This window comes from Doryrhamphus excisus, linkage group LG22 (genome assembly GCF_037039965.1).
Source record: "Doryrhamphus excisus strain RoL-2023G ecotype Guam linkage group LG22, RoL_Dexc_Guam_v1.1, whole genome shotgun sequence".
NCBI classification, from domain to species: Eukaryota; Metazoa; Chordata; class Actinopteri; order Syngnathiformes; family Syngnathidae; genus Doryrhamphus; species Doryrhamphus excisus.
Window position 1 is genome coordinate 12,862,545 of NC_136378.1, and position 18,968 is coordinate 12,881,512.

The 18,968-nt window shown below is 43.0% G+C and overlaps 2 protein-coding genes across 5 annotated transcripts; both read right to left on the minus strand.

Moving 5' to 3' along the window:
- Nucleotides 1-105: 105 nt before the first annotated feature.
- Nucleotides 106-6,971, minus strand: syvn1 (synovial apoptosis inhibitor 1, synoviolin). 4 transcript variants are annotated; one of them, XM_078788296.1, is made up of 17 exons: nt 6,756-6,971; nt 6,111-6,263; nt 5,924-6,016; nt 5,698-5,850; nt 4,946-4,994; nt 4,662-4,765; nt 4,465-4,591; nt 4,286-4,385; nt 3,528-3,593; nt 3,100-3,216; nt 2,629-2,783; nt 1,884-2,018; nt 1,657-1,803; nt 1,372-1,555; nt 845-939; nt 611-770; nt 106-525 (listed from the first exon to the last, which is right to left on the minus strand). In XM_078788296.1, exons 2-16 carry the CDS (start codon nt 6,240-6,242, stop codon nt 625-627), a joined length of 1,803 nt encoding a protein of 600 aa, XP_078644422.1. In that variant the 5' UTR covers nt 6,243-6,263; nt 6,756-6,971; the 3' UTR covers nt 106-525; nt 611-624. The 4 variants fall into 4 exon arrangements, with proteins under 4 accessions (XP_078644422.1, XP_078644421.1, XP_078644420.1 ...); XM_078788295.1 differs by having other exon boundaries at nt 106-770; nt 6,111-6,257; nt 6,756-6,965; XM_078788294.1 differs by having other exon boundaries at nt 106-770; nt 6,111-6,260; nt 6,756-6,965.
- Nucleotides 6,972-8,695: 1,724 nt separating this feature from the next.
- smad5 (SMAD family member 5) lies at nt 8,696-18,234 on the minus strand. The gene is made up of 7 exons (XM_058063774.2): nt 18,071-18,234; nt 14,096-14,887; nt 12,789-13,079; nt 11,821-11,928; nt 10,817-11,038; nt 10,497-10,753; nt 8,696-9,623 (listed from the first exon to the last, which is right to left on the minus strand). Exons 2-7 carry the CDS (start codon nt 14,496-14,498, stop codon nt 9,480-9,482), a joined length of 1,425 nt encoding a protein of 474 aa, XP_057919757.1. The 5' UTR covers nt 14,499-14,887; nt 18,071-18,234; the 3' UTR covers nt 8,696-9,479.
- Between the last annotated feature and the right edge of the window lie 734 nt (nt 18,235-18,968).

Sequence of the window (18,968 nt, forward strand, 5' to 3'; positions counted from 1 at the left end):
GCCGACATTGCAGTGAAGTATAAGTCACAAGCCTGCTATCTTATAGACACGCCACTGCAAAAAATGTATGCATCTGTTGCTATTTCAAGAAATGTGCCCAACATCACTCATCAGTCGCACATTTTATTCTTTCTGTACAATTCATCCTATTAAAACTCTTTATACAGTATGTACATTCAAATAAATCTGTATGTTACAGCACTTGCCAAGTTGGAAAAAAAACAGGATGCAAAGTGCAAAGAAAAAAAAAAGTTTCTACCCTCCTCTTTCATTCATGTAGATCTGAAAAGATCACTGTGCAGCATAACAAGCTTCCTACCAGGCTGGCTGACTAAAGAAAAAAATATCACAGTTCAGGCAAACCACCTAACCCAGTCTTCTACACCAAGTCCATCAAAAGTGCCTGCAGTCCTCCCATCCCACTATTGTGTGGCCAAACCAGTGAAGAGAAGAAACAAAAACATGCTATGAATCGGTCACATGAGTGAGAAATCCCGGCAGCCTGACGTGCTCTCAAAGCGGATCCTGCGGAAGGCGAGAGGCGTAGAGAGGAGGGGCTCAGAAAGCATCACCAACATGTCATCTGTCATCTTTCTGTTGCTCTGTTTGCCTCCATCTGTTCCATCAGTTGTCTGGAGGCACGGGCGACGGCGTTTCCAGCTTCCGAAGACGCCGGCGCCTCAGCTCAGCGGCATTGGGCTCGCCATCTTCATCCTCTGATCCTTCATCAGTTTTATCTGCCAAAGAGTCTTCCGTCTGGGCTGTGCTCACTGAGGCGCCAACAGTGAAATATTACAACATGATTGATAGTGAACTTTGTGTTCATGGAATGGAGGTTTCTTACAGCCGGGGGAGGAGTTTTTCTCTTGGCTGGGTTCTGGGGTGGTGCTGGTACCAGCAGTGGGGAATGACGCCGTGCTGCCGTCTGCCCTTGGAGGTCTGACAAGAAAGCAGAGGTTCAGAAATGGCAACATAACCTTCTATTATCTTTCTGGCTTAACTGTCCCAACTAAATTATGGATAATATATTATGTATATTATTGTTGTTAATGTTAGAGGAAAAACATGTGTGCCTGTACAAAAGCATTATTTCAGCATCATATGCAGTGAAAACATACAATGACGTTTAGTGCAGCAGCTGTGTGAGTTATGAAACAAACAGGACAAAAATATGCACAAATGGATGAAAAAGACCTGCGACCCTCGTGAGAATAAGCGGTAGAAAATGAATGAAATGATGAGAAACTGTTGCAGCATGCCTACCCATAGGGGGCATCATTCATGAAAACAAAGAAATTATTTGTGCACTGATGACGTGTTTTTTCAGACGAAGGATGAGCTATGATGATTGCGAGCGGAAGGTCGGCTTACGTGAGCGTGGCGATGGTGCTGAGGTAATGGTGGATGTTGAGCATGGCGGCGTCCAGCAGGGTGTGGATGTTTTGGAGACACTGGAGTCGGGCCTCCAGGCCCCGTCGACCCTCGGCCTCCAGCTCCCTCAGCTCCTCCTCTGACAGGCGTGCTAGAGACGGAGGAGGAGGAGGCATAGACGACACTGAAAGCCAAGGGAGGCGTTATTCAACCATGTCATTTCTAAATAGAAACAGGCATAAAGCAAATGCAATGCGGAGCGTTTGTGGTGTGGCTAAAGCTTACTAAAAGGAGGAGGCGGCGGCGGCATGGGCAGCCACGGTGCACTGGGGAAGGGAGGAGGCATGGAGAAGGGGAATCCTGGCATTGCGGAGCCTGGAGGAGCGGCGGCTGAGGCTGCGTCCGCACTGGGAGAGGTGGACTGGCTGGTACCTGATGGAAGCAAGCATACGAGCTCAGCACATAGCCATGCCCCCGCCCCACACACACACCTTTAGGGTCGTATCACGTACCGGCTGCCTGGGTTGCCTCGGTGCTACTCTGTGGAGCGTCTGCAGCACCGGGCGCTGCTGGTGGAGGCGCTGGAGGGAAAGGACCCCAGAAGGGGAAGAGGCCCGGGGGAAAGCCAGGCAACATGCCGGGAGCGACTGGGAGCCAAGTAGAGATGTGTTACCAACCCTGGAAAGCTGCAGTCCTCCAAGCCATTACCTCCAATTAAGTACGTTAGACACGTCTGGCATATTGGGGGGGGGGGGGGGGGGGGGCCCTCAAACCAGTCAGTCGGTGTTTTCTTTCTAAACAGAAATGTTCCATTTCCTTCCATTTCCATACCAAAAACATGAACTACGTGATACATTTTACTTTCTTTACTGTGTCACCTGTAATGCTTCATTCAAACCTCAATGCTTCAATGACCTGGTGGGACTTTGAGGAAACATTCATTACCAATGCTTCATTCAAACCTCAATGCTTCAATGACCTGGTGGGACTTTGAGGAAACATTCATTACCAATGCTTCATTCAAACCTCAATGCTTCAATGACCTGGTGGGACTTTGAGGAAACATTCATTACCAATGCTTCATTCAAACCTAAATGCTTCAATGACCTGGTGGGACTTTGAGGAAACATCCATGCCTTTCAGGTACATTTGTAATATTCTGGAATAAGACTGACATGAATGAAGCACTTCACTTAGTCCAGCCGCCCATATCGAAGGGCATAAAGGTACTGAAGCCGGATGAGTGGCTGCTCTCACCATTGGCTGGGGGGACAGCGTTATGGGCAGGGGCAACGGGCGCAGGGGGCGGAGCCTGTGCAGGCGTAGCATTCTGATTGTTACTGGATGCCCGCAGGACGTCCATGCGACAGGTGGGGCACGTTTGCTGTCTCTGGAACCAGGAACGCAAGCAGCTGTGTGTGAAGGGAAAGATGAAAGAGAGGCTTCGGTTATCAGGATGTCATACTTATGCATGTCATATGTCATACTTATGCATGTCATATGTCATACTTATGCATGTCATGTATGATACATTTGTCAGTGTGCAGATTGATGACATTTGGGTGGTGCTAAGTGGGACGGCAATATCGGGTCATGGTGAACACATGAAAACGTCCACGAGTCATCCTGCCCATATTCCTGACAATCACCACCAATAAAAAGAAAGAGCGAGTCAAAATGAGCCACCAAGCGGCAGCGCGTCTAGTCGGGTTCTTTCCCAGGACCTACCTGGAGTGGAAGATGTGATTACAAGGTAGTTTCTTAGCTCCAGTCACCATTTCCTCCCGACAAATGATGCAAACGTTGTCAGAGGCCTGTAGGTCTTCGGGTGTAGCATCAGGGTAGCTGATGACCAAACAAATGATTTATGCTGCTTGAAGAAACAAGTTTTGCTGTATCTAAATATGACTGGGGGGTTGCTGCGTTGAAAAATATCATGTCAGTGACCTTTAAAGTCCCCATGAAAGGACACCCGACTTGAGGGCAGTCATTCCCAAGCAAATAGCAGGGAGTACGTGGAAACGTTTCATTTTCCAGACCAAAAGTATATCATCTGTCATTTCATATTAAGTCAGACAATAAAATGGAATCGAGCACACTTGATGTTTTTCCTGCATGTCAAATAAAGTTGGGGAGAACTAGCTTGTATTACTCACAGTGTATTCATGTTGCGGATGGCTCTCCGAGACATGATAGCATCCGTTACGGCTTTCTTAAATTGTCTAAAAGGAGGGAGAAGGAACACCCCATTAAAAACATAACCAGTATGTCAGTGATGGAGCTGAAATGCATGATTCAATCATTCCTCGCCGCTTTATGCTTCTTCAAATTTCAGAGCTTCACTCTCGTGGTTTTTCCAAATATATTCATTCAAAAATCAGCACTGTTTTATGGTTGACTACAGCCTATTAGCAAAAAAGTTAAGTAATGACGTAAAAAGTAACAACTCCCCTAATGCTAGCATGTGTAAGTCAATATCTTACTACTAAATGGCTCATTTTCTCTCATCATGCTTATCATATTGGGTGATATGATTATAAAAGTGACTATAGGGGTGTTATATCATGTCTATATGTTAAAAAACAAACAGGTTTTCTATAATATGCATCTTTTGACTAGCAACAGGCTGTATTCAACAACAAAACAGCATTACTGTGCTTCATTAACAGTATCTATGCTGTAATTACAAAAATATTACCCTATAATACTCCCACTACATGGAAATTAATTCATCATGATCAGGTCTGGAACCAACTAACTGCACTAAATGAGGTTTTACTGTACTAATACACCTTTCCAATACTTTGGTTAGCTAAAAAAGCTGCGTGATCCTGGCAGTCCAAACCATTGAAAAGGACTACTATTACAAACAGGTGTAAAGTGTTAAAACTACCCAATATGTGTGATGCCTCACCTCATAGCCAGATACATGGGTCGAATAGCAAAAAGGGGGAAGGTGTGAACTTTTATCATAATTGTCATAAAGGCAATGTACAGAAGCACTTTGATGAAACCTGGAAAAAAAAGTACGCGATTATTACTACAATATGGATGGCAACTTTGAAATACACAATGAAATACACACCCCCTTACCTGTAAAAAGCTCCGTATAGAGCATATAGACGGCCTTGTTGTCCCAGGGATTTTCACTCTGCAGATCAACGGTATGCAGGACGTACTTGATAAACGTTGTCAACACCATGGTCAACAGGATGGCATACTGAGTGTACAAAATATCAGAATGACACCAAATAGGAGCTCTAATTCATCTGTATTCCAATGTGACAAACCTCAAAGCCAAAAACAAGCTGGACTGAGGCTCCACGGGTGATGATGCTTTGGCAGGCGTGGTGCACAAAAAGGAAGTCCAAGACTGCCAGCAGTCCCATCAGTGCTGCAGAACACAACACACTCAAATGAGTCCTTATAAAGGAGTACAGGAGGTATGAGTTGTTTCTATGTGGAGGTCTAACATGGAAAGTCCTCTATTGCCTTATGTTGACTTTACCGCTTTCAGTGTAGCATTAAGATAGACAAAAGTGAAAAGGGATGAAATGATGACGCGTGTACTTACATAACACTCTAAAGTGAAAAACCCAGGATATGTTTGGACTTCGTTCCATCTGACAAAGATAAAAGCACACATATTAAAAATGCCAAAACAAATTTATGAAGCATGGCGACTTAGAATGCGCTGCCAAAGGTTTGCATGTATAGTAAGATGTGCAAAGCTGATCAACAAAAACAGCACTTTCACAATAGTCCATTTGTAAATCTGCCTGCAGGATGTATGCAGATTATCAGAATTTTACATTCAAAAGCAGCTGCAGACTCGCATGGCTGCTCATTGTGGGAGGGGAAGGCAGGTGCAATGACAGATGACACAGGAAGATATTCTTCTGTGCGCTTTCTCTACATATTTCTAATACATCTTCCACACACATCCAAACTTCATACATTTCAGTTGACTATGATGTAGTATAAAACAACATATATTCACTTCATAGTGAATCATGCATATTAAAAGACATAATGGACTCATATTTCAGAATTATAATGACGCAATGTCTCTCCTGGAATTTAGCAGTGTGTTTATTTGCAACCACCATAAGCTTCAAAGCTTATTTTCCCTATGCAGCTCTCCATAGTGACAGCTGCTACCACACGTAAAACTCTCATATATAAATAGGGCACGCATACGGTAATATCTGTGTTCATGCCGACATAGCCTAATAGATAACTCAAATGCTGTGCGGTTGATTCAAAGGGCATCCCCTGTGCTTAAATGAGGAGATAAAAGAATCAGATTTGTCTGCCAACACTTACAAAGTCCACCCGGTCCTCGGCCAACCAGTGGAAGCACTTAAGGAAGAGCAGAAGGGTAAAGAGGGCAACAAAGCGAGGGGAAAAGTCATCCCTGAACACGGTGAAAGCCAGGCACGTCTCCGTCACGGCATACCAAGAACGCTCGATGAGATGCTGATGGGACAGAAACAGGAATGTCATGAGACATATGATCCTCAATTAACAACAAACAGCATATCAAAAGTACCTCCATTTCTGCAGCCCTCAGCTGTCCAAAAAACACCTTCCTCATGAACTTTCCCAGAAGAAACACCAATACAAACGCTTGTATGTACAACACCTACAAGCAGACACAAGGTACAGGTGACCGTGAAATGACGACGCACAAGCAGTGGTCAGGAGTGGTGTTTGCTTTGACTTGAGTGCGGTCTTACCGCCATGCTGGGGCTGCTTTTGGTGAGGTAGACGACAGTTGGATAGAACTGGTGTTTGAGGAGGTAGGCATGAGCCACCACAGCAGCAGTCAATGCCAGACTAGTGGCCGTGACCAATGCAGCACGCACCATCTTGGCCTCCAAGCACTGCTTTTGTGAAGGAAAGGGGAAACTAGAGGCGTCAGATGGCAGTTGAGGAGAACAACATGCAATGATGCGTGAAAGTCTTTTCATCCATATTAACATTTTTCAATATTTTTGTCTTGAGACACATCTTTGCCTTGGGCTCCAGAGACACTAAAGAAACTAATGAATTCAAAGCCAGTGATTGGTTACATTTGCAAATGAAATCATGCTAACCCCCAAGTGTGTACTGTGACCTCATCAGCATACCAAAATGCTCTTTAATCGCACCATTAAGAATTTCCTTTGAAATTGAAACCCTGCGGAAGCTTACGACTGAGACATTTGCAAATACAATGAAAACTGACAAATGTAGCACTGGCAGAAAATGCGCACGTTATGAATTTTGATCTCGGTTCGTTTGTTTCAAAAGTAACAAGGACATGAGACGGTTAGCAACTGTTGGCTAGCGTTAGCTAGCTTAGCCGGTAGCTTCACAACTGTCAGTTCTTCTGGACTCACCAAACCAATGTATCTGGAAGTCTTGTTTATGAAGCGTTTCCTCGTTTTCTAAGATATCTATCTCCCCGCCAGTCACTCCATTTCGAGGGTTTACAGCTGCCTTTGTCAGGTATCTCTAATTCTCGCCCCTGTTTGTCGGGCTACGTGTTTATCTTTGGCTTGCTGTCTGGCGGCCACATCACATCCGGCTCTTACGGTAATTTAACGCAACCAGATTTCAAATGGTGAAATCACACGTACCGGTGATTCAATATTACTTTATATGCGCTAACTTAAAAAATACGAGCTATACACAGTACTATTGTTTGTGCATAATAATGTAGCTGCTTTATGATTGCAACACGTCAGCGACGTTTTATGAGAATTACGGTGAAATCAACGTGGTCCAATCGGAAGTTGTCTGCCTGCCTCAATATGTGACGTAAGAGTTATATGTGTAGTGATCACTAAAACGCTGCCTTTGGAATATGCGCAAATAAACGTGTACTCCTCTACATAGATTGCAATTATTACGCAATTAATTATAATATATCATATTGTAGCAAAGGCAGGCGCGTGTGTGAGGTTCTAAGCTGTATTTCAGGTGACGGGCTGCAGGGGGCAGTGATGTTGGGATGGAGCCAGCCCGGAGGTGTTCTACCAAAAACTCCATATGATTTCAGGGCTTTTTTCCGGGGTTTGTACAAAGCTAAGTGTCGAGAGTTGACTAGACTTCAACAATAAAAGTACTGTAGACCAGCCAATGATTGCACTGTTATTTGCATTTGCGCTGACAGGTTGCCTGGCAACCATATAAAGCCAGCTGCCATGCTTGTACATTAGAGAGCGACACACACACCCTTGATTGACACGAGCTTGAGCCAATTAAATGCTCACACATACTCCGATCCTCTGAGGAGAGTAACGCCTCTATGCACGACAGTATATGGGTGCAGTCCTAGTTCTGGAATGTCCTTGACCGCTGTGTTTTTTTCATTCCACTTAGTTGCCGGGTGTTTTGGATTGATGGACAGTTTGCCAGTGTCTCCCTGTTGTGTTTGTTTTTTATACATTGTGTTGACAAATTACAACCGATAAGAACATCTTTCTGTGATTAATTGTAAGTTAATTGTGGACATGTGATTAATCCTAATTAAATGTTTTATAAACATTACAAAGTTAAATCTTTAGTTGTTACAACACCGCCTACTGTCGGACAAAGTAACAACAGCCTGATTGTGGCTACTGTAAAAAGGCTCAAATGATGCTACATTTTGGGAATCTACAGTATTGGAATTATATGATGATTAAAGATGCTACATTTTGGGAATCTACAGTATTGGAATTATATGATGATTAATGATGCTACATTTTGGGAATCTACAGTATTGGAATTATATGATTGTATGTGAGAGTCAAGAACTCAAGTTATTGAACAGCCATGAGGAAATATGACACAAAGTGATATTCATCTAGAAGCAGCTTTGAAACCTTTCCACAAAAATCTAAATCAAAAGGAGTAGAAAGAAGCAAGTCCGATTTAATCCTACAATTATTCACTTCCTGTATTCCATCTTGTTCATCTAGTCCAGTTGGACTTCTGCTATTCTCCTTCCAAAAAATCTAAATATCCCTCATTTATCACAGTTAATTGGTTCGTGGCCTGACCATGAATTACTTATTTACATATGTAATATTTTTGTAGGCAGAGCATAGAGAACCTGTTTACTAACTTCTAAATACACTTTTCATTAGAGCACTCTCAACATGAAATAACACCCCTATAATCACCCTTATGCACATGTGCCATTAATTCATTGGATAAAAATTGTACCATCAATTAACTGCATCATTCATTTAAATTGGAATTAAATACATTAATGTGTCATTAAATGTGTCAATTTGTTGCATCTCTGAAATGGGGAAAAAAAACATTCAACTTAAAAAAAACAGGCACAGGAACCAAATAACCAGTTTATTTAATGGAGCTAATGAAGTCATTCATCAACATGTTGTAACCCACGGCAACATTTAATACATGCCTCCACATAAACCTCGAGTGCACAATATTGTTAATAGTGTGTGGACAATGCAAGTTGATGGAGCATGAAACAACAAAGAAGTAAAAACTGATCTTGCATGACTAGTTGTATTGCAACAGATGTAACATTCACTATGTGTTAGCTTATGGCATGAATAACGTGTTCGGTGATCCATCTCCCAGCACAAAGACTATCACGTTAGCAAACTTTCTCAGAAAGGCAGTAGAGCCCAGTCTTCATTTCTACAATTAGAGACTATAAAAGAAAGCATGTGTGATATCTGAGCCTCTGTCTCCACATGTAAATATCTGAGACAACAATATAAGAAAATTGTTCCATAAATTCAGAATTGTCAAAAATAAGGCAAGGTAATGAAACCATTCAGCTCAATTCAAAACTAAAAATTGAGAAATAAAAAATCATTTTGATGTGATGGGTTAAAATTGGATTTATCGAAGCTCAACAACGCCCCAAAGGATGCACTTTGTAGCGCTGTCAAGAAGTCCACTTGGGAATTTCTTCTCTTTCTCCCTGTGACATGAACATTTCAACAACTGATTGTGGCTGCTGCTGCCGTTCTAGTCCAACAAGCCCTTCCCAAAGTAGGTGTAAACAGTTCAGCCATTAAGACCGCTTTAAATTAAATCACTGATGGAGGGAAAAAAAAGGTGAAAAATAAAGACAACAAAAATCAAATCCACTATTAGGACACGGAGGAGATTGGGTTAAGGGGAGAACCCATTTGAGTCAGGACCTTGTCCAACCACTGGAGCGGCCCATGCAGGTGCACTTCGATCCAACAGGGGGTGCTGGTGACATCCTGTCTGTGGTACTCCGCTCCCCAGCCCTGGAGCAGTCAAAGAGATCAGTCACACAATGGAGACAATTTCGGGGGAACATTAGAGGGCTGAATTATGATTCTGGGTTTATCTTTTCTTCTTCTCTTCTCTTCTCTTTGTTGGTGAAACATGACAGGTCATGTTAAGTAGGTTTTTCCTTCCTACTACTATCAAAAGTACCCCTTCAATAATTGATGCAATAGAGCTTGGGCAGGTTTCACACCTAAAGTCGTGTATTAGGGGCTAATTGGTGCTCGTGCTGGGAACACTTCCCTTCCCATCGAGTGAGAAACGCTGACATAGAACCACTTCATTTGGAGAATAAAGACATTCATAAAAACAAATCCTAGTAGAAAGACTGCAACATGTTTTTACAGGAGTAACAGTGTGTGTGCCTGGCAGATAATCGTCTTAAAATAATAAAACATCCAAAGGGCACTTATTTACAGAGTGGGTGTGCGTACAACTGTGTGGTTTTTTTTTTATTATCAACTTTATGTGTATCAGCACTTTTTTACATTTTGAGCACCTTTGGCAATATAGTGCTAATGATAACTGTGAACATTTTGGTTACAATAATGGTGATAGGAAATGTTCATGTCGTTACATCACTAATTGGACTTATACATCGACATACCATTAGTTTGTATTTTTATGGATATAACATTGGAAGGATGTTAAGTGCCCAAAGTGCGGCTCGAAGCCACTTTATTTGCCTGCCATTTGCCCAGCAAAACTGATGCAAAAGACAAAATGTAGAGAAGGAGCTGAAATGTTAATACTACGAATTGGTCTCTAAATAAATATCTTTTTTAGCAAGTGTTTCTTCTTAATGAGGTGTGTCTTGTCAAGTTAGTGTGTCTTCATCCCAACAATCTTACCTTGACAAAGCTCATGCGGATGGTGCACATTTTGGTAAGCTCATAAACGGCCTCAAAGCCATGGTTGACGGACTGAGCCAGAAGTTGTGCAAACTCCTGGTTGTTGAAGATCTTCAGGCTGCAGCCACTGGGGATCTTGCAGACCGTGGTAGGATGGAAGCCATGGTGGTAGTTGCAGTTACGGCTCTGGACAAAAATGCTGGTGTCACTGAGACACTCAGCATACACCTCCCCTCCCACGTAGTACAGGTGAACGCCTGGTGGACAGTTAGGACTGACGGTCAGAACTACCGCCTGTAACAGGTTGGCTATTTGCGTACCTTTGCCGATGTGCCGACGGGTGTTCTCGATTGTGGAGTTGCGATTGACGTTGGACAACAGGCCGAGGCAGAAGCGGTTCTTGTTGTTTGAAGGATCGGTGAAGCCGTCCACTAATACGCTGGTTGATGAGGCGTGGTAAGCCTCGCCTACACGATTGTTGAGTTCATAGTAGACAATGGAGCACCAGTGACTTGGCTCCTCATACTCCACTGGCTGCACATCTAGTCGATTGCCAGGCAAACAGCAGTCAGACACACTAGCACAAACATTTACTCACCAGCATATTTCATTAGACAATTTGCAAAATGCTGCCATTTAAGTGTCAGTTACTTCCCAGGGAGCAATGTTTGAACCATGAAGCAGCGAGACCATTGTATAGCTAAATTGGCTTCATCAAGGACAATGGGCTAATTCAATTTCCTTTAGGATATTTTCCAATTTTAAATTCAAACGCAAAGACCAGGATGGAATGGAATGAATGGATTGTGTTCAACTCAAGAGATTCCACACAATATTCCTTATGTTAATATTTGTTATATTATCATTATTGAAAGTTTAGTTGACTAAGAATACCACCCTTCATTCTACAATAACTTAATTTCTTAAATGTGCAAAAACAATAATACTGCACTTTAAAGACCACTTCCAAATTTGCTGGTGCGGTAATTTTAAAACATAACTTTAACTTCAAACAGCTTCATTATTTTGATGATACATGTGACCCTCTGTTCAACACTTATCATGTTGCAATTGCATCCCCGCTAATGTTACTTTTTAAATATCTGGTATGCTTGTGCTGACTTGTTTTTTTTTGGCTTTGTGACCTTGTCTCTTATCGATGGCGCAGTTATAGAACAACTTCAGTCACTAGCATTTTTGATACAGCTCTTTCAGTGGATCTCGGATGACCTGGCGTGCACGTTTGAGTCAATTTCAAACAATACCATTTTTGGGGGATTCATATCCTGAATGAAAAAAGTACAATGCTGTTCCTTCTGCTCACCTCCTCTGGCCATATTCTGTGGCACTAGGCTGCTGCTCGTCTCCATGGACTGACTCTCCTGGCCCAGCTGCTCATCAGGAGGCATGTATGCTGGGGGTGGGGTGTCAGCTGGGACAAGAACAGAGTGGTTAGTGAGGATGAGCCAGTTGCTGCTGCTGGTAAATGTTTTCAACACACACACACACACACACACACACACACACACACACACACACAAGATCTGAACAATCATCACACTATCAGTCCCACAGAAAGGTGTCAGATTTCACATGTCCGAGGCTTGCCGAGCAGTCACATGCCAGCGATTCCCGACAGAGACGCAATATGAGCCGTTTGAGACCATATCGAGAGAGACAGAAACGTCTACTTTCAAGGCTGTACCATGAAAATGCAAAAGTCCAAAGTAAACAGGCCAGAAATAAAGATTAGGACGACGATTCAGGAACAACCTCACCAGCTGCCACACCCTCACTCTTCCACATTCAAATATATGCAGAAAAGAGGAGTGACTCCATTAGGTGCTTGATGGAGATATTTAATGTCTGCAATCAAGAACAAAAATGTCGTCTGGTGCTGTGCTGCAACAATTAATGGATGAATTGATTATCCAATTACAATGTGGTACCTATTTTGGTGTTCAATTAATCAAAAAGTTGAATTATTTTATTTTTCATATTATGAATATGAATATATGAATATTAGGATTATATTATTTTCACTATATGCTACTGAAATGACGGTATTTTCCCCCTCATTATGACTTTCTTGTTAGAAGTGTTGGTCTTAATATAAAACTGTAAAATGACTGTAGATCTTTCTATTTTAGCAGGCTGCAAATGGCTGCACTTTGGACACAACTGGTCTACAGCCAAATCCATTACTCAATGGAAAGAGCTTCGGATTAGTCCACTAAGACAATCATCATTCATCGCAGCCGTATACCACAATGGGTCATCGCTTGAGTTTACCTGGGAGCTGGAATGGACTGGAGGGCCCCGAACTGGCAGGAGAGTTGGGGTAAGTACCACTGCTGGCTGGAGAAGGAGGATAAGGAGAGTTGGGCGAAATGGGAAAAGACCCTCCTCCGCCACCACCTCCGCCAGTGCTGCTGCCCCCGCTGTGTGGTTGCTGGAAGGACTCGGGAAAAGTAGCGTTCAGGGGCATGTGCGGCTCGTTGTGGGTCAGGTTGCGGAACTGTACTAGCAAGCTGTGCTGCGGGTTGAACTCGCTGTGTCGTGGTACCAAGACAGGGGGGAGCACTGGTCAGAACAAACAACATTTATTAGTATTGGCTTGTAAAAGAGGCAGAACATACCAGTGTTTGTGTGCTGGAGAAGGCACTGCACTCAGACGACATTCCAAATACATTTATTCACACACGCACTTGCTAACTGATAGAAGCCAAACCAATTAATTCCTTTATAAACCCACTATCTTATAATACAATAATACAGGGGATTGCAGTTAAGGTGGTTGGTTATCGTTAAAGATATGCATATCCTTCAATACCTCAAAAACTGTATGAAAGTTCACCTTGGCAAAAGGCTTCTCAGACCTTGAGAGATATTGTTAAAGTTCAGTGTTATTTATTTGAAGCTGTGTTAAAGGAACAGAGAGCGTTAGTGATGGTCCATCCAGAACACTGATAGCACCGATCAGGAGAATTCTGTTGTAATATAAACAAGTCATGTCCTCATTGCCTAACTGTCCCAAGTCCTAACTCGTGACATCAAATGTACGTGTTTGATATTTATAAGGCTGGGGTACACAATGATAATAATATGTAATATTGACCTGCTGCCCCACTGCTGGTTGGTGCAAAAGACCGCCCATAGTACCACCCTTTGCTTGGGCACAATGAATGAGAGAAAGTGAAGGCATTCTGATCCTACAGTATATTAGATTACTGATATCATCCAAGTAGGGATGATGATGAACAAACCCTTAAGAGAAAGTGCTGTGCACTTAGTCGGAAAGGTTCATACGTTTAGAGACCTTCTCTAATGCCACACCCTTTTGGAGTCTCTGAGGCACGTAATCTAATAAGACTCCACAAGAACAAGTGATATTGATTTTTCTGCGCAATGGAGGGAGAGGCAAGTCAGCTTCTTTGTGCTTGTGTGCAGCTGCAGCTATAGGGTGTGCATAGCGCCACAATGGTCTAGGCTTGGATTTGCGATTTGCTGCTAAGATGGAATACAAAAATATGAATGCTGTGTTTTGACAATACCGTATGTTAAACATATTTATATTTCAAATGGGAAAAAATACCTACCGGGACTCTCCACTCGTTTGTAGTGATACGGGTTAATGCAGACCTCCTTCTGTTTGGAGCCAAATGGATACTCGCACACCTCCAGGGGTTTGAGCTCATGGTGGGACTGTAAGTCTGGCCACCGCCACACCCGGCAGTAGATTACGTGTGGCAGACCTTTGCGGTGGGAAACCTGTAGCCGGCCGTCCAGTGATCTTGGAATGGTGACACATTTGCTGGGTTGCCCAGGGCAGCTAAGGGCTTTCTCCAGGTCCTCCATTGCCCCCTTCTTCTTCTTCAACTTCTTCACAAGAGCATCAACTGCCTTTTCTGCCCATTTCTCCTCTTCATCTCCCTGCTTCCAGCCAAGCAGGCGCTTGACTGCCGGACTTGTGAAGGAAAATAGACTGGACATGGAAGTCATGCTGGAGACCAGTGAAGTTAACAGGTGGGAAGTCTGCGGAGACTGCCGACTGCTTAGGGATCAAGAGGTCTTCAAGGCCGTCCTTGATAACTTTCAATAGTCTCTGCCAGTGTATGTTTAATGAGAATAACTAACTCAGCGCTTGGGATGAGAGCTGGGGGAGAGAAGAGTGGAAGCTCTGGCCTTGTCTGACCAAGCACAGGAAGCAGGGGAGGGAGAAGAGTCAGCAAGCAGGACGCAGCTGCTGCTGCTCAGGAAGGACCCTGCAGCAAGTGGTCCGTTGTCAGGTCACAACCACCGATGGAGGAAGGGGGGTGTTGTCAGCAGACCGGGACTGCTGTCCAACAGGACTTGTTCTTCAACCAAATGAAACTTGGTCCATCGGATGTCTGAAAAACACATCAATTTAAGTCGGCATTATTTTTGTTTTGACTGATATTACAGATGACCAATACCAATGCTTTGCAGGGTACACATAATTGTCCTCTGTCGGGGGGAAATGCAGCGTACTTCAATTTCTCTTACCCAACCAAAGGATTTTCTTCATCTTTAAAAACACATACTGTACAGTGCAGCAAAAGCCTGGCTGAAATAAGGCAATTGCATGGGTATGTAAAAACCGCCATGTACATAACCAACATGGCGACATCCTGAGGCTGTATCAATAATTGCATATGTGATATAAATGTGATAAAGCACTGAAAAAGCACACATAGAATTGCATTCTATGCGATTGCCTGGTGACGCGAAAAGTGCGTTGAAGAACAGCTCAACAGTAGTGTTGAATTATTTTATTTTTATACGTTTGTATCCTTGTTCAAAGATGTACGACAAGTTGTATGGCTAAAATGTTGGGCACAAGTGCATCAGACTAGGTCATTCCCACAACAAACCCACGAGAATACAGTTGATAGCGAAGAATGTGACTGGTGAAGACTGTGACACGATGAAGACTGGGTTCAAAGAACAGCATCCCTGCACTATCATGCACCAAGTACCCTTCTTCTTCCAGCTCCATCTTCTTATTCTCCGGCAGAGTAGGCGTGTATGAGGCGGTTAGGAAGCGGAATTAAGATTTTGAAAAGCCAAAAGTTATCAGGTTAAAAAAGAAAATATTTTGCATACTTAGTTTTACCCTCTGCTACACTTATACATGGCAATGAGAATGTTACAATCTTACTCAAAAATTCCTGTAGTGTTAATAAAACATTTATTGCAGAAAATGTCTCACACTGGAGCAGCTTAATTATTTAATTCCACAAAACGTGGTCCTACATCAAGAAACTGGAGTGTGCAGTGGATCCCAGCACATTTGTCACTAACTTACCATGCACTAGTGATATATGAGACGCTGATATGTGATGTGGTCTAAGCAAACAATCAAGAGAGACACAATGCAACACGTGCAGCCTTCAGCAGCTGTCTGGGGGCTTGTGAAAGTCTGCTAGACCCTGCTAGAAAAGGATGCAAGTCCAAAAAGCTGCTTCCTGCCGCAGCACAACCATGCAGACAATCCCTCCCTTACTGCACACAGCTGTCCAACAGCACTGCACTAACTTCCACGCTTCATTGTTCTAAATTCACACACAAAAAAATGTTGGAATATCTCCAAAGGGGAACATGAACATGTACACAAGACATAACTGGCCCATGAAGTTTATTTGACCTGACATTGGCCAAACTGTTACAGCACAATGTCAACACAGTTGGTCAGATTACCTCTATCATCGGGTCTCCAACCACTGGCATGTGGGCACGGCTGAACCACGCTGCAAGCATGAGCATGAGGATTTTCACAATACCACAAAGGGAATGAAAAACACCTCTCGCTCCCTCAAACAACCAATTATGTCAGAAACATTTGCAAAGCGGGCGAAACTCCCATTCAGCTCCAGAATCATCCCCATCTCTCTTCAATTGCCACAGTTTACTCACAACACAATCCAGGATTATGCTCTACATCTGCCAGACATTTCAAAGCATAAAATGTATAGCTACCCATCACTAATGAATAACAGGGGTGTGTCCAAGCTCTGCCCTCTAGGCTGCGACGCTGGTCAGTGGTTGGGCTGTGTTGCGTTGTGAAGGGGTTTATGCAGCTTTCAGACTTGTTCATTCTTTCTAAATAGTTCTATTAAATGAATAGATAAAATATCTAATCTGCTGTGTAACTATACAGTCGCCATGTTGCTGTTGTCCTTTCAAGCTGATGAAGTTAACAACACGTGTCAAGATAAACTGACCCATTTTTCTTACAAATGAGCTCAAATTTTATGTTGACACAAGCAGTCGACCATGTATGCCGACATCGACTTCCGCAGGCACTTTTTACTGGGAAGAAGAACGCGATGGATGAGGTGGTCGACAGACGGGGCCGGCTTAAGCGGGTTCCGCTGTAATATGCAATCAATTTGTGTTAGTCTGACGTCACCCTGTTCTGACAAAACAGGCCTGCCTGCGGGCTCAGAACGGCAGAGGCCCACTGCTCTATCACACAAGAACATTGGTGATGATTTCACTTTAGGGGAGCTATGACGTTACAGGTTTGGCCATTGAGACACTTCCAAAGGTGAGGATTGTTCATAGATCTTGCTAGAAGACACATACATGCATTGATTTGCATCTGGAGGACCAACCTTCCAGATAATGTTCATCTCACACTGGTAAGTCTTTGTGTTAGCACCATCAAAGGCTTACAGATCACATCTACAAATTTACATTCCCTTCCCTGAAGGGGGATGGGAGACCTAAAGTCACATTTATTTCATCAAAAGGCCCATTTGATAGGAGAACAGTCGCTTGGTCCTCTCATTATGAATGACATTATGCATCTGTAAAAGTCTTTAAATCTCACAAGAAAGTAAGAAAGGGGTCTATTTTTTAGTACACACTGTTGATAAACCAACTAAAGTTGATAATGAGTTGATTAAATATCAAAAATGTACTATTGCATCAGACAAGTCTTAAAGGGAACACAATATTTGATGCACGTATGTGAGCAAAAGGCTAATTTACACGTTTCAGAGACCATATGCAAGATTGGTTACTTTTGAGCACCCCCACCCAGAGGAAGACTGAATGAATTCAGAGAAAGGGAGTTCTACAAGAAAACAACAAAACTAAAGAGACATCAAAATATCTCACAAGAAGCGAAAAGTAAAAACATAAGTCATGTTACAATACACTCTTATTATTTACAATAGTAAAACTAACGATGACATCGTGCTAATATAGCACGGTACCCTCGGCAATTTTACTAGCTAGCGCTGCTAAGTTGAACTTAACTCGCCAAGAAAAGTGGCTAATGTACACTCGAACTCATCATAACACACGCGACTCTCGTTTTTAAGTTTTTAATATAGAACAGCCGCATTGAATCGGGTTTTTAAAAAGTGTTTTCCTCCATTCCGTAAACTTTTTTAACTTCACGACTGAAGTTGTGCTAAGCTAGCGGTTAGCCTAGCTCGCTGCTAGCCCAACCCTCTGAAGGGAAAGTGATCTCAGCGTACCCTGCGGATGAAACAACATAACATCTCCTGCTCTAGTGAGTAAACAATTCTGCGATCACCTACCTTTCAAAGCGCGGTGTCTTTCGGCTACTTTTCTAAAGTTACCCACGCGTTACTTCCAACTTTCTGTACCGATTTCCCCCAGTTTTCCACCGTCAGCTTCTGCTTGCCATGTCCTGCGGACCCTGAAAACAAGTCGCAGAAAGGGAAGAGGCGGGGTACATATCACTCCGCCGTGCTGACAAACTAGTCCCCGCATTGACGCTGCATCACTGACACATAATTATTCGGAAATGCTCAAAATCTCCCTTTTTGCATATATATGCGTTATTTATATGCGTGTTACTTTTCTTGCGCATTATTGGTTGAAAATATTTATATAGGCGTGGGTCATTAGCAACATTTGTTCGGTACTTGAATTGCATTAATACGTGCAAAATAATAATGAATAGTAGTTGAAGGCGACTGCAGCGTTCGTGGTGCATGATGAGTGAATTGTTCTCCGGGTCGTGCTGCGGCTGTGGGACGCCTCATAAGTTGCTGGCTCCAGTGTGTCTGGCTCTCTGTGCTTTGTTGCAGATTCTTCTCCTTTGTTCGAGCGCCACTGGCGTCCGTGCTGTTAATTGAATTTTAATTCATCAGCCCAGTCACCCCTCTTCCACACGCACGCCGAGAAACCAAGTGCGAGTCTCGGACACAACACGGTTCCAAGTTTGGACTCCCCTTGATATGCACAGCAGTGGCTATAATGGGACACTAGGGGGCGACATGCAAATTATAAGCCTCAATTATGGTTTTTCTTTACAAAACGTTATTAAAAGTTGTTCCACAGAAAACGAATTAACAAGTCATTTATCGTAGTTTTTCATGACTCAGTGAATAGATATATATCAGAGCGGCAGCAATTAATCCATGGTTAATTAATTATCCAGTTAACTATTTTGTATTTGACTTTTACAGT